This window comes from Macrotis lagotis, chromosome X (genome assembly GCF_037893015.1).
Source record: "Macrotis lagotis isolate mMagLag1 chromosome X, bilby.v1.9.chrom.fasta, whole genome shotgun sequence".
Classification (NCBI taxonomy): domain Eukaryota; kingdom Metazoa; phylum Chordata; class Mammalia; order Peramelemorphia; family Peramelidae; genus Macrotis; species Macrotis lagotis.
In genome coordinates this window covers 632691691-632705302 of record NC_133666.1, presented here as the reverse complement: position 1 = coordinate 632705302, position 13612 = coordinate 632691691, and the positions used below count along the sequence as shown (strand labels likewise).

The following is a 13612-nucleotide window of genomic DNA, read 5'->3' as shown; positions in this document are numbered from 1 at the left end:
AGCATTCTCTTGAACCTTTGTTTAAATACAAGCAGAATGTATTAGAAGAGAGAAAAATCATGTTTAAGATGGTCTCCAGGTAGAGTTGGGCCTCAAAAGTTTTATTAGAAATGGGGTAGTATGTCAATAATGGTGTGTGGAATAAGCAACATAATTACATCATAGATTGTTGGGAGGGTCCTTCAAGTTACAATATGTAAAGTACTTAGCAAACATACAGTCAAATCACTGAACATTTCTTAAATATGTCAGCTATATATTAATAGGCACAGGAATGCAAAATAAGAATGGCAAGAGGAAAGAGGCAGAGAATAGTTTAGTTTTGTTAAGAAACATTATTTGAAGGGGAAAATAAATACCAGAATGAATATTTATAGGCAATGACCACTTGGTTTTTGTTATATGTATCATTGTAATTTATTATCCCTGTTACTGGGGTAATATACTACAATATGTAACAGCAGCAACATTTTATTGGCAGCTTCCAGAAAGTTGGGAGACACATGGAAGATGAGGGGACTATAGGTTTAAGAGGAAATACCAGAATGTTAATAGAAGTTCTTCTCTTCCTTCTTAGTGTTATGAAACTCTAGAGAAGAGTTGATTTATTTTTTCTCTCAACAACTAGTTTGAAGTAGTTGACGCTAAATTCCAAAATGTGAATGAGAAGTCTTTTTAAAATCCCACTTTTTTTTCCCTCATCATCCTAAAGGGATGACTGGAGATGAATGCATGATATTTTTCTTATTCAAGAGTTTTTCTCTACTTCTGTTTTCTTTATGACTTTTGAACAAGAGTTATGAGATTAGCCCTGGTTAGGATAGCTGACTATACTGATGATGCTTTCTGCTTTTGCTTTCTTCCCCAGGTTTTTTCCCTGGCAGTTCTCAGGGATGTGATGCCTTTCTTCGACACAAGATGACTCTCATCTCTCCCTCCATCTTGAAGAAATATAGTATCCCTTTTGATCGGGTATGTACATCTAAAATGTAACAAAGAATATGTGGAATGGTGTTGGGAGTCTAGAAGATGCTTGTATTCAGATCATGGGTTTCATTTAAAGAAACTTTCTTTTGCCTTTGTAATGGAAGGTAATTTATTTTTTTCAGTATTACTATATGAAGAGCTTCCTGTGATAAAGCCAATTCAATGCTTAAAAATGAAATTATTTTGCTAAATATGCTTGGTTTGTTGTCCTGTTTTTGGTTTAATATAGGCACTGGGTATATTCCTATAATCTCTTTTTCTCTAGTTTCTTAAATGTATGATTCAAGTCTTTATTTTAAGCTCCTTGTGGTCAAGACCTTTTTCATTTTGTCTTTGTGCCTCCAATAAATACTGCAGTATATTGAACTTTATAAATAAACTAACAAATGCTTACTGAATTAAATTGACATTGTTAGCTCTTGTCTTCTTCCTCTAATTAAGGTCCCAGAATTTGTACTATTTTTGATGTAATCATCTGTCACAGTTTTATTTCACTACTTGATGTATATTGCTCACTGAGAGAATAGGAACATCCTCTAAGCATAAGTCTCCTTACCAAGGCTTGTAAGCTCCCTCCATGAGTGTTATTTTTCATGTTATTTGTCCTTCATTTTTGAAGATGTACAAATGACATCATGGTGACATCTTGAATTGGATTAGAGTAGCACAAAGTTGTCAACCCCACATTCCCTGATTCATCAAAATCCAATGGCAGAATAAAAGTCAAGACAGCTCTCCCGAGATGTAGTTTGTGACCTTGGCATTTTTGTTGCCTGACCAACCTCCAAGTGCTCTGTATCAGTCTTGGTCATGGTCCTTGGAACAAACTGTTCTTATCTATTCATTCTCCTGGGGAAAGTCTTCACTTGCTCAGGGTAGACATACCTGTAACTCACTGACAGATTTGAGTCCTCTCAGTTACTCTCAATCTGGTTTTAGCCTGTTTGCCAAGATGACTTTACTAGGGTTTGGTTTTGCAGGCTATAGCATCTCATGGTCACAGGTGAGAGTTAGGTGAACACTCAAGGTCCTCCTCCCATCAGAGGTGCTTGTCTTAAACAACCCCCACACTCACAAGTATGTAACTTAGTCTCTTATCTTTTCCTCTGTCCAGTCTGATTTGTCACAGTTGATTCCCAGCAAGATCTAATTCTCTTTACATATTTGAGACAGAAATTCTTTCACAAAAATCTTGAACCACTCACTGCATAGACAGTAAATATCTTGATGCTATGCTTCAAGTTCTCCTTAGGCTTCTCTTTGTAATTATTTGACTCCCAACTATTTTAGATATACTGCTTATCTTTTATGCTTTTTGTTAGATTTCCAATGAAATCCTCTTTGCTGAAGCTTAATATGTTTGTCCTAAGGTCTAGTGTTCTGAGATTAAATTGACACTACTAATTTATCTAGAGGTTAAGCTAGAATTTGTTCTTAGTTCTAGAAAAGAGAGATAGATAAAGAATTTCCAGGTGAGGAAACTTCTTCTAACAATACAGATTACTAACTTTCTACAACTTCATTTCTTGATGGTCATCTCTTTACCCCCCACTATGCATTGTTGCCTGTCAACATACATTCTGAATAGAGGGACGATCTGGCCTCCACCACACATCATTGGCTATTTGGTCACAGGCTTTCTTTGCTCTAGGCAGGGAGAAATATAAAGGTCATAACTTTGTAACTCACTTCTGGAATCAAGTACCAATTTGTGCCTATGGTGAAGATGAATTTATAAAACCAATTTAATCTCTGTAGACCCTACCATATGTAATTATTATTCCCAAATCTTGGTTTACTGTTTTTGAAAGTACCTGAGCTAGATCTAGGGTTCTTCATGGCTATCTTACTGAGATCAGCACTACATATTATTAGGAAACAAAACCCAGCCCTGAGTTAAAAATTTCACTGGTTCCTTTGAGAGACTTAATCTCCTGTTTAGAAATAAAATAGTTTGGCTTACATAAAGCATGAAGACTTTGAACTCACTCAATTTGCTGCTTCAAAGATTGTAGAACCTTTCCGTAGTGAAAAGGTTTTGATGAATGAAATTTGAAGTGAAATCATCTTGTTGAGATAAAGTTGCTATTGGTATAAAGGGAACTTGTGTGATACCATACCAAATAGCTATGGATTAATGACTTTGGTTTTACTAGGTATCAATCGCCTTGTTGGATTCAGTACTTTGAAACCCTCAAAGTATCTCACTTGAATTTTGAAGTCGACTGTTCCTGGGGTTATTTATCATTGTACACAAGTTGGAGAAAATCCTCTTTTTCCCACACTTTCCTTTTTTTCTTTATTCTCACTTGTCCTTCTCTCTCTCTCTCTCTCTCTCTCTCTCTCTCTCTCTCTCTCTCTCTCTCTCTCTCTCTCTCTCTCTTCCACCCCCCCCCCTTTCTGTCCCCGACTCTCCCCTTCCCTTTGTTCCTTACTTCGACAAAGGGAAGGTCTACAGTATTGCTGGGAGAGCCCTGCCTTTGAAAACCAGGATTCTTAGCTACTTTGTCCTTGCATGATTTTTAAAAAGTCATCTCTTCTCTTTGAACTTTGGTGTCATCATTTCCAAAAAGAAATGGTGAAACTAAATGGCCTCACATGAATCCTTTCTGTCTCCAAATTCTGGTAGCAAAAAGAACATAGGAAATACTTTGAGGTTGTCATGATGTTCTGAGACTGGGAAATTCCTCTCTGTTCCTCATTAGACTTTTCTCTTGTATAAATTTTACAAGGAATACTAGGCCTCTGCCATATTAGTAACAATATCCAAATAGCAACTCAAAACTTTGTTTCAGTCTAGTGTTTTTCAGAGTCAGCCCTCATCAGAGGTGCTTCTCCCTCCAAACCATCCTATTCGTATGACTCTCTTGTTTGTGTTTATCTTGCTTGTGTTTATCAGATAGTGGAATATTCTAATTTATGAAATTTCTACTAGTTCTCTTTTATTTTTGAGCATTATTCATACCAAACATCTTATAAAGAAAATGAGTAGTACTGTTTTCCTTGTTGATATATTGGAAAATAGTGTTTCTCCAGACAGGATTTTCACAGATTAAGCAATAGCTTGGATTATGTTGAAAAATGACTTGAAAGGAAGAACATTTCCTTCTACTCAGTGTGGATGAGACACTTTGTTATGGAGAACCAGATTATATTTTCTCTTCCATATATATCGATTGTTTTTTCCATAAATCACATGAACTTTTTTTTTGGAACACATAATATTTATGAAGTCATTTTTCTCCTGCCACATTATGACATTGTTCTTAATTTTACAAAGAACATGAGTAGTTTAACTAAATTTTCATTCAATCAAGAGAATGGGAACTTGAAATGAGATCCTAAAAGAATGACTTTTCCTTGGTATCTAAATCTTGGGTGTATTTCAATTAAAGACCATCCTTCCAGGTTGATTTGCCTGGCATTTTCATTTGTGTGCTCCTGACTAGTTGAATCCCAGCCTGAAACAAGTACAGTTGAAATTCAAGCAGCAATTTTATTCTTTTTTTTTTTTTTTTTTTTTTTTTTTTTTAAGATTTTTCAAGGCAATGGGGCTAAGTGGCTTGCCCAAGGCCACACTGCTAGGTAATTCATGTCTGAGGTTGGATTTGAACCCAGGTACTCCTGACTCTAAGGCCAGTGCTCTATTCACTGCACCACCTAGCGCCCCCCCCCCCCCCAAGCAATTTTAGTCTAAGAGAAATGATCCTTTAGCTATATGGTTGGATTCTAGCACTGAAATTTCTGGTAGGCTTCAAACAAGTGAATACACACACTATTTATAACTCTTTCAAATGGTATTTATTTCTTGAGAAAAAAAGATCAATTTAGCTTTTAATAATTAGTTGCATTTAGAGCATTTTTCATGACTAAAAAATAACTTTGATTTTTTGCTTTTGAAAACTGCCTGTGCATATCATTTATCTATTGGAGAATGGCTTGTATTCAGATAAATTTGACTGAGTTTTCTATATATTTGAGAAATGAGGCCTTGACCAGCTTTTCTTATTGTAAAGTTTCCAGCTTTCTACTTTCCTTCTAATCTTGGTTGTATTGGTTTTGCTTTTGTAGAATCTTTTTAATTTAATATAATCAAAATTATCAATTTTATATTTTGTAATGCCTCCTGATTATGAACCTGAAACTCATTTTTAACTTCTTTAGAATTTGGATGCTATTCCACTTGGTGCATATATTTTTAGTATTGATATTACATCATTGTCTGTGGTACCTTTTATCAAGATGTAGTTTGTTCATATCTCTTTTAATTACTCTATTTTTTATTTTTTTCTGAGATCAGGATTACTCCCCTCTGCCTTTTTTTTTTAACTTCAGCTGAATCATAGATTCTGCTTCAACTCCTTACCTTTTACTTTGTTTCTCTGCTTCAGGTGTGCAGCATATTGTAGGATTCTGGTTTTTGATCCACTCTTATCTATTTCTGTTTCATGAGAGAGTTCATCCCATTCACATTCACAGTTAGGATTATTTTTCCTCCTGTTAGTCCTCTTTCCTTTCCTTTCTTCACAGGGTTTTGTTTATGCCTACTGTCTCCCCTGATCTGCCCCCCTCTTCTATCTTCTATCTTTCCTCCCTCCCCCCAAACACTTTTCCCATATCCTTTCTTCAGTCTCCTCCCCTTCTACTTTCCTGTTGGATGAGATTTCTGTAATCAACTGATTGTTTATATTGTTCCCTCTTTGAACTAATATTGATGAGAGGAAGGTTCAAGCAATGCCTATAGCCCCCACTCTCACATCTTTTCCTTCACTGGAATAAGTTTTTTGTGCCTCTCCATGTTAAATAGTTTATCCCATTCTACCTCTCCCTTCCTTCTACACCTCATTCTCATCCCTTAATTATTTTTTTATGTCACTTCCTCATATTCACCTAATACCTTTACCTTTTGTCTATGTGTATTTTTTTCTAGATTTACTATTAACAAGTATCATCTTCCCATGTAGGGATGTAAACAGTTAAGCTCCATTGAATCCCTTATGTTTTCTTATCCCTTTTTAGACTTCTCTTGGCTCTTGATATTGGATATCAAAATTTTTGTTCAATTTTCCTCAAGAAAGCTTGAAATATCTTTATTTCATGGAATGACCATTTTTTCCCCTTGAAGCTTAATTTCTCTGGATAGATGATTCTTGGTTATAGTCCTTTGCCTTCTGTAATGCCATGGAACATGATCTCCAGTCCTTTAATGTTGTAGCTGCTAAGTCCTGTGTAATCATGATTGTGGCTTCTCAATATTTAAATTTTCTTTCTGATTACTTGTATTTTCTCCCTTGACTTGATAGTTCTGAAATTTGTCTATAACATTCCTTGAAGTTTTAATTTTTTAATTTTAATTTTTAACCTCTTTCTGAGGTTATTATTGTATTCTTTCAGTTTCTATTTTGTCCTCCGGTACCATGATATCAAGACAGTATTCCTTGTTAATTTCTTGAAAGATCCCGTCCAGGCTCCCCTTTTTTTGACTGTTTTCTAGGTTATTTATTTTTTCTATAAGTATTTATCATTTCCTTCTATTTTTTTCATTCTTTTAAATTTATTTGTTTCTTGGTTTCTCCTAAATTTATTAGCTTCCACTTGTCCTATTATAACATTGAAGGAATTATTTTCCTCCGTTTGGTTTTGAATTTCCCTTTCCATTTGGTCAATTATGCTTTTTAAAGATTTGGTTTCTTCAGAGGATTTTTGCATCTCCCTTTCCATATGGCTAGTTCCACTTTTTTAAGTAGTTATTTTCTTTTTCCAGACTGTTGACTCTTTTTTCATATTTCTCTGAACATCACTGTCATTCCCCCCCCCCCTCAATTTTTCTTGTACTTGTAAGATTTTTTTTTTCAGGTTTGTTTTTGTTTTTGTTTTTGTTTTTTTTGCAAGGCAAATGGGGTTAAGTGGCTTCCCCAAGGCCACACTGCTAGGTAATTATTAAGTGTCTGAGGCCAGATTTGAACTCAGGTACTCCTGACTCCAGGGCCAGTGCTCTATCCACTGTGCCACCTAGCCACCCCTTACTTGTAAGATTTTTTAACTCCTTTTTGAGATCTTCAATGAATTCATTTTGGAGTTGAAATCATTTCCAGTTTGGGGTTTTTTTGTGTATGTGATTTTAATTTGAGCTCTGCTTTTGGGGGGCAGAAAGGGCTCTGAATCAGACTTTAAATCATTTATCAGTTCTTAAAAGCACAGAATTTAAAACAATAAAAGAGATCAATGAAACTTTCTGGGTTTAAAATACTTGACTTCCTACACTAGTATCTGCAACAGTTAGTTATTAAGGGTTCTTTTTAAAACCTCTAACTTCTTGTACACATTTCCTTGGAGTAAAACCATTTTAAAAAACCAAGCAGAATTTAAAACACATTAATAGGAAGCAATTAAACTTACAGTTCTCAACTAATTAAAGGAAGGGGAAAGCAGCTCTATACAGTTTTATCTGCTAAAGATGCTAGCATAGTAAGCATTATGATCATTGTTATCACAAATTGAACCCCATATAAAAGTATTTGCTTATCCCAAGTAATTCACACAATACTGAACATCAGGCATTTGAAAGTTTTTGATGGGGAAAGACAAACTTCATTTAAAATTTAATTGTCATAATTACTGGACCTTTTCTTGATTATACAGGTTAAGGTCCAGTGAAGCAAAATGTAGATTTTTTTGTTGCCTGTGATTCATTTTGAGGGGAAGAGGGAAGATCTGAGATCTGAAGTAGTTAGCAAGTATTTGTTAAACTTCCACCATATGGTAGAATTTCCAAAATTTATATTCCTGTCCTCGAGTGTCTTTAACCTTCTATCAGTATCATAAGTAAAAAAAGAGGACTATATAAAATATGCTTTAAATTTAAATTAAATCTCATGATATATTCATCTTTATTTTTAATTTTTCTGAAAATGACATGAAAAATTTTCACCTGGAAAGTTTTCAAAGTAGACCTTAAAATTTATTTTCTCAATTGCAGCAGATTTTTACATGAACAATAGTTTATTATGCAAAAATAAATATAATGTAATATTCTTAATTACTAGTTTATTTTTTCTGTAAGTTTTGATTTTTGACTTGATTGTATGTTTCTTTTTTTTGATTGTATGTTTCTTAAAATTTTTTAATATATTTTGGTCTTCTGTTAATTACATAAATAAAACTAGTTAATTGTGCTTCATTTGCATTATTGTAAAGGTCTTTGTTCCTGAAAAGAATCTATTTACAGCCCTTTCCTGGAATTCTAAATTTGAAAGCCAAGGGAGTATGGATACTAAGTACAGAAATTTCTTTTCAGGAAGCAAGAGGAACAGCTGGACTGTCACACTTTGTGACTTATGGTTTAATTCCTATCTCCAGCAGAAATACTTTGAACTTCCTTCTCCTTGTGTCTCACTTGTAGATATTTCCTGTACTTAGAGAATGAATGGGCTTGAGTGAGGAGCTGATCCTAATTAATTGGGTACCTGTTGAGAATTGGTTCTTCTTACAAAGACTCAGAATTACACATATGGGAGAATATCTCCGATGGTGGTGTCTTAAACCTGTATTTTTTTTCTTACATAAGGAAAATAACATATTAAAGATAGAAACAAATTAGAAGACATTTAGTCCATAACTGACCAGGGAGGGATCCATTTTATAACACCCCTGACAAATATAGCCTCTCTGTAAATGATACAAATATATGACTTTGTGGGTCTTTCTGGCCCTTTCATCAGTAATCTGGGAATTTTTGGAATGAAATGATTGATCTTAGTTTTATAATATTCTGAAATCATATCTACAAAGGTTAGGTAACATAGAAGATAGTGTTAGGTAACACTGTGAAAGGTTAGGTAACAGTGGACTTGGAGAGGCAGGCATTTCACACATGACTTCTATTTAACATAATTCTCAAGTCTAGGCAATTTAGCCTCATTAAAGGTCGATTGCACTTCCATAAAATGAAGAGCTGGGACTAGATCTCTGAGATCTCTATCCTCTAAATCTATGAGCCTGTGATCTTGTCATTAAAAAACACCTTCTTAAAAACCTAAAAAAAAGGGGAGCGGCTAGGTGGGGGGCGGCTAGGTGGCACAGTGGATAAAGCACCAGCCCTGGAGTCAGGAGTACCTGGGTTCAAATCCGGTCAAATACCTAGCTGTGTGGCCTTGGGCAAGCCACTTAACCCCATTTGCCTTGTAAAAACCTAAAAACAAAAAACAAAAAACACCTTCTTGATCCCCGAGGCACCTACTGGGGACACACAGTAAGTATTGGGGGATGGTAAGAGATAGCCAAATGAAGAACAATAAGAGACCCTAACTTCCACAGAGGGTGCGGGCGAACACAGTTTGGTACTGCTGAGCAGACTAGAAAGCTTAGTATTTTCTTTGTGTAACTGGTCTCCTTGGCTGATTGGTGAATTTTTTTTCTCCTAAAAGAATACATGAAGTCTTAGATGATTAGAAACAGATTCTTAATGATCTTTAATCACCTGATTTGACAGATGAAACTGAACCTAGAGGAAATAAGTGGCCTACCTCTGACTGACTGGCTAATTAGTGGTAGATTCAGATTCAGAAAGACTATGATTTCCTGTCCAGTTCTTTTTATACCACTTTCCTTTCCAAAGTCTGTTTCAAAAATAGAATGTATTCAATTTTTTTGTCCCTTACCTCAAGTGTCACCTTTCTGACCTGAACCTCTGAATTTTCTGGTCTCTGATTTCATCATGTTCTCAGTGATTAGGTTTTAGTCTCTGGAATGAGAACTCTCCCAGGAAGAGTTGAAATCCCTATCACCTGTGTCTACTTGTTTTGACCAGTTTTGAACTGAGTCCTCATCCTGACCCTTTCTGCCCTCAGATCACTCAGGAGGCCGGCGAGTTTATGATTACTTTCCCCTATGGATACCATGCAGGCTTCAATCATGGCTTCAACTGTGCGGAGTCGACCAATTTTGCCACTCTGCGGTGGATTGATTATGGCAAGATGGCTACTCAGGTAAGCACCTGTTCTCAGGAAAGGGTTGGAATCAGAACTTCTTGTAATGACAATGTTCTTGCAGATGTAGATGGAATGAGAGGTGAACTTGGACACAAGATCTGGGTTCTGATTTTGGCTCTGTCTCCAGAGCTGTGTGTATTTGGGTGAGTCATTGGTGTGTCTAACAGGGCCCTTTGGAAAGTCAGATGAATCCATATGTGTTAAATGGGAAGCTCAATAGAAGCATCAGCCATTTCTTCCCCTTGGGGTATGGGCCTGGTAATGCTGCCAGAAGCTGAGAATGGCCTGCGCATGGTACCTCCATTGCAGGAATTGGGCTCAGATGGCATTTCCTTTGAGTTGTGGTGAGGATGTAGTGGAGGTTTGACCAAGACTGTGGCCCCTTTCTTTGAGCCCCTGTTTCTCATGCAGTACCCAGTAGCCAAGATCACCTCTTTCTTCATTTTGCTCTCCCTGTGATTGAATGGTGTCTGTATTCCTGACCATTCCCTTCCCTCTGACCTATTTAAAAGGTTTTTTTTTTAATGTTTACCATCTTCTCCAAGCCAGACCTCCTAGAGCAAGCCTTTGATTCTGCTCAGGTTGCCCTACCTCTTTCTGGTAGGGGAAACTGTTCAGTGTTGGATACCCTTTCTAAAACTCTGAGAAGTATGTACATTATTGATGTGTCTCAGAATCTGAAAATTGAAGGAATTTGATTTTTGACTATCAGTTTGGCTTCTGGTTATGTCTGTTTTCAACTGCAAAGGAGAGAGAATGGAATTTTCAGAACCTGCCTTGTGGTTCAAATTCTGTACCTATTCTTCACCCCCCCATGACTCTGTTTCAAGTCACTTAACCTCCCTAGGCCTTTACTTTATTTGTAAATTGAGGAGTTGAAGTAGGTGACCTGAGGCCCATGATCACTTGATTAAAATCAACTTTCTTTATGTAAGTCCCTTTATTTATTTTCCTTCCCACTTCCCTTCTCCTTCTTTCTTCCACCCCTTTTTTGCCCTTACCCTTTTTCCTCTCTCATGAATTTTATACTTCAAGACAAAAAACAGGGATTATGTACATTTTGGTTTAGCAAATGAGAAATAGCAAATTTTATCAATAATTTATGATTTTAGGAATTCAGAATTGAAAGAAAACTTGCTATTCATTCCCATTTTTCAGTTGTGTCTGACTCTTAATGGACCCATTTGGGGTCTTCTTGGTAAAAAAAAGTAGAGTGGTTTGCTGTTTCCTTTTCTAATTCATTTTACAGATGATGAACCTGAGGCAAATGGGGTAAAGTGACTTGCCCAGTGTCACATAACTAGTAAATTTTTTTTAGAATGTCAGATTTGGAAAGAAATTAGAAAAGAAATTAGAAACCATGTGTTCAGGGGCAGCTAGGTGGATAGAGCATCAGCCCTGGAGTCAAGAGGATTTGAGTTCAAATCCAGCCTCAAGTACTTAATCCCATTACCTTAAATTTTAAAAAAAAGATTTAATCTTAAAAAAAAGAAAGAAACCATGCATTCTAACCCTAGCATTTTGTAGATGAGAAAACTGAGATCTTTAGAACATTAAGGTGATTTAGCCAATGTTGCAAAGCTTTGAGGAATCAAGGCTCCATGTCCAGTGCTCGCTCTTCTATATTATGTTGCCTTTTGAGTTCTATATAATATCTTTCTGTTTTGCTATCTTGACATTTTTTTCACCTTAGTATCTTTCTTTTGCCATTATATGTATGTGATGTATGACATAACTTTTTTCTATTATATTAAAATTTACAAAACTGATTCAGCCATGTCTTCTTGAAGCAATTGTAAATCTCTCAAATTTTCTTCCTGTTCCATCATGTACTATATTATTTCTCTTATTAGTATACATAATAGATCTCCTAGAAAACCTTTATGAGGTTTTAAGCTCTTACAGATTAGAGATATGACAATGGAATTCTAAAATATTGAGCCAGAAGAAACTTCATAAGTTTCATAATGTTCATAAAGTACAACTTTCTCAATTTGCAGTAGGAGGAAAAAATAGAAAAAATTTAAGTTACTTGAAGACAGACAGAACCAAGATCTGAATCCAAGTCTTCTGATTTCCGCATCTGGTTTTCTTCCTGATTGTGTCTGAGGCTGGATTTGAACTCGGGTCCTCCTGACCCCAGACTCAGCATTCTATCCACTGCACCACCCAGTTCCTTCTGCTTCATCAAGTTTTTAGCTTTGTAGTCTTAATGCATAACTTGGTGCCTTGCCACAAAAGAGTCATGAAAGTTTGGGAATTATTGAATGGTCATACTGAGCATATTTTTATTTCTTTCTGATTTGGATCACTTGGTAGTAGTATTAGAGCTGGCAGGTATTGGCATTACTGTATCAGGTCCTTTAATTTTTTCATGATTCAGCAGCTCTTCTTGCTATCTCCTTAGACAACTGAAAGGTTTCTAGTAATTTGCTGTCCATAGTCTTAGGAAGCCCTAACACATTTGAAGTCTGTGTGTGTTCAAAAATAAATTTTTCTTAACTTTGAAAACATAAGTCTTTACAGTTTCTTATTGACTATTTGGAAGGCATATGAAATCACTTGATGGGAATTCCATTAAGAGCTGATATTAACTTGGAACACGAAGAGAAGTTATCGTGCTGCCTTGTCTCTTTGACAGACTTTGCTTTAGGCCCTGCTCTCCTGCTGTCATTTTCTATCACCAGACAAGAAGAATGTTTATAAATTATGTGCATGTATATTCCCGAAAGATTTAACTGGTAGGCAAATAATAATAAATCCTACAGGGAAAAATAAGAGGAAAAAAAGATGTATGGACACTATTCTCTAAGGTGAGAATTCAGTAGTATACTTTCTCTGATCCTCATATATCATGAATAAGAATTTTCTGCATTAGCACTCTCACTGGTCTTGTAATCTCTGCCCATGGCTGAAGTCAGATATTTTTGAGACATGTGGCATTTCTCTAAGTAACTAGGGCTAGACCACTTATCAGTTTGACACAATTGGCAATCGCTTTAACTCTAGGATAATGTCAGCTTGACATTCATAGAACTCTACTGCTTTGCTATTAGTACTCCAGAGCTCAATCTTACCCAGTTTTGCCAGAACTGTGATGCTTTCTGAGGTGTGGGCCCCTCTCTCAGGGCAAATCCATTTCAGGGTGGTCTTATCCTTCACAAAATAAAGAGAACTCTCCCTGGGGCTCCTGCTGACTTCTTTGGGGATCAGTTGCATTACCGCACTGGATGCCTCATGACATCCATCTGCACCACTCTGCATTCAGGGATCTGAACCCAACTCCCTTTTGAATCAACTGAGGGCAACATAGGCCTGTCTCTTCCAAGTGGTGCTCACCTGTGCCTAAGTGGAGCTGACCTATGCTCAGCTGCTGTTCACATGGAGCCCTCCTCCAATTAGGCCTTCAGTTCTCAAGTTGGAACATTTAAGAGACAGATTTGGATATCTATCGAATGCATCACATTTTGTTGTCAGATAGCACATGGTGATGTTTGCCTGATTCCTCTCAATCAGTCCAGGGCTGGAATGATTCTAGTAAAGACAAGTGAGTAGGAGGCCTTGCATAGCAAGTAGGTGTGGTCATCTTCAGTACTGAAGGACTAGTAGTAGTAGGGCTAGACAGTCTTTATGGC

At 36.3% G+C, this 13612-nt stretch overlaps 1 protein-coding gene across 4 annotated transcripts in view; it reads left to right on the top strand.

The window, feature by feature from the left end:
• Positions 1-13612, top strand: part of KDM4B (lysine demethylase 4B) — a 257679-nt gene that overhangs the window by 140127 nt on the left and 103940 nt on the right. For all 4 annotated transcript variants that reach the window (XM_074203930.1, XM_074203931.1, XM_074203933.1 and 1 more), the window contains 2 exons: positions 869-972; positions 9837-9974. In XM_074203930.1, the coding sequence (XP_074060031.1) occupies positions 869-972; positions 9837-9974 (242 nt within the window). The remainder of the gene's footprint in view (positions 1-868; positions 973-9836; positions 9975-13612) is intronic.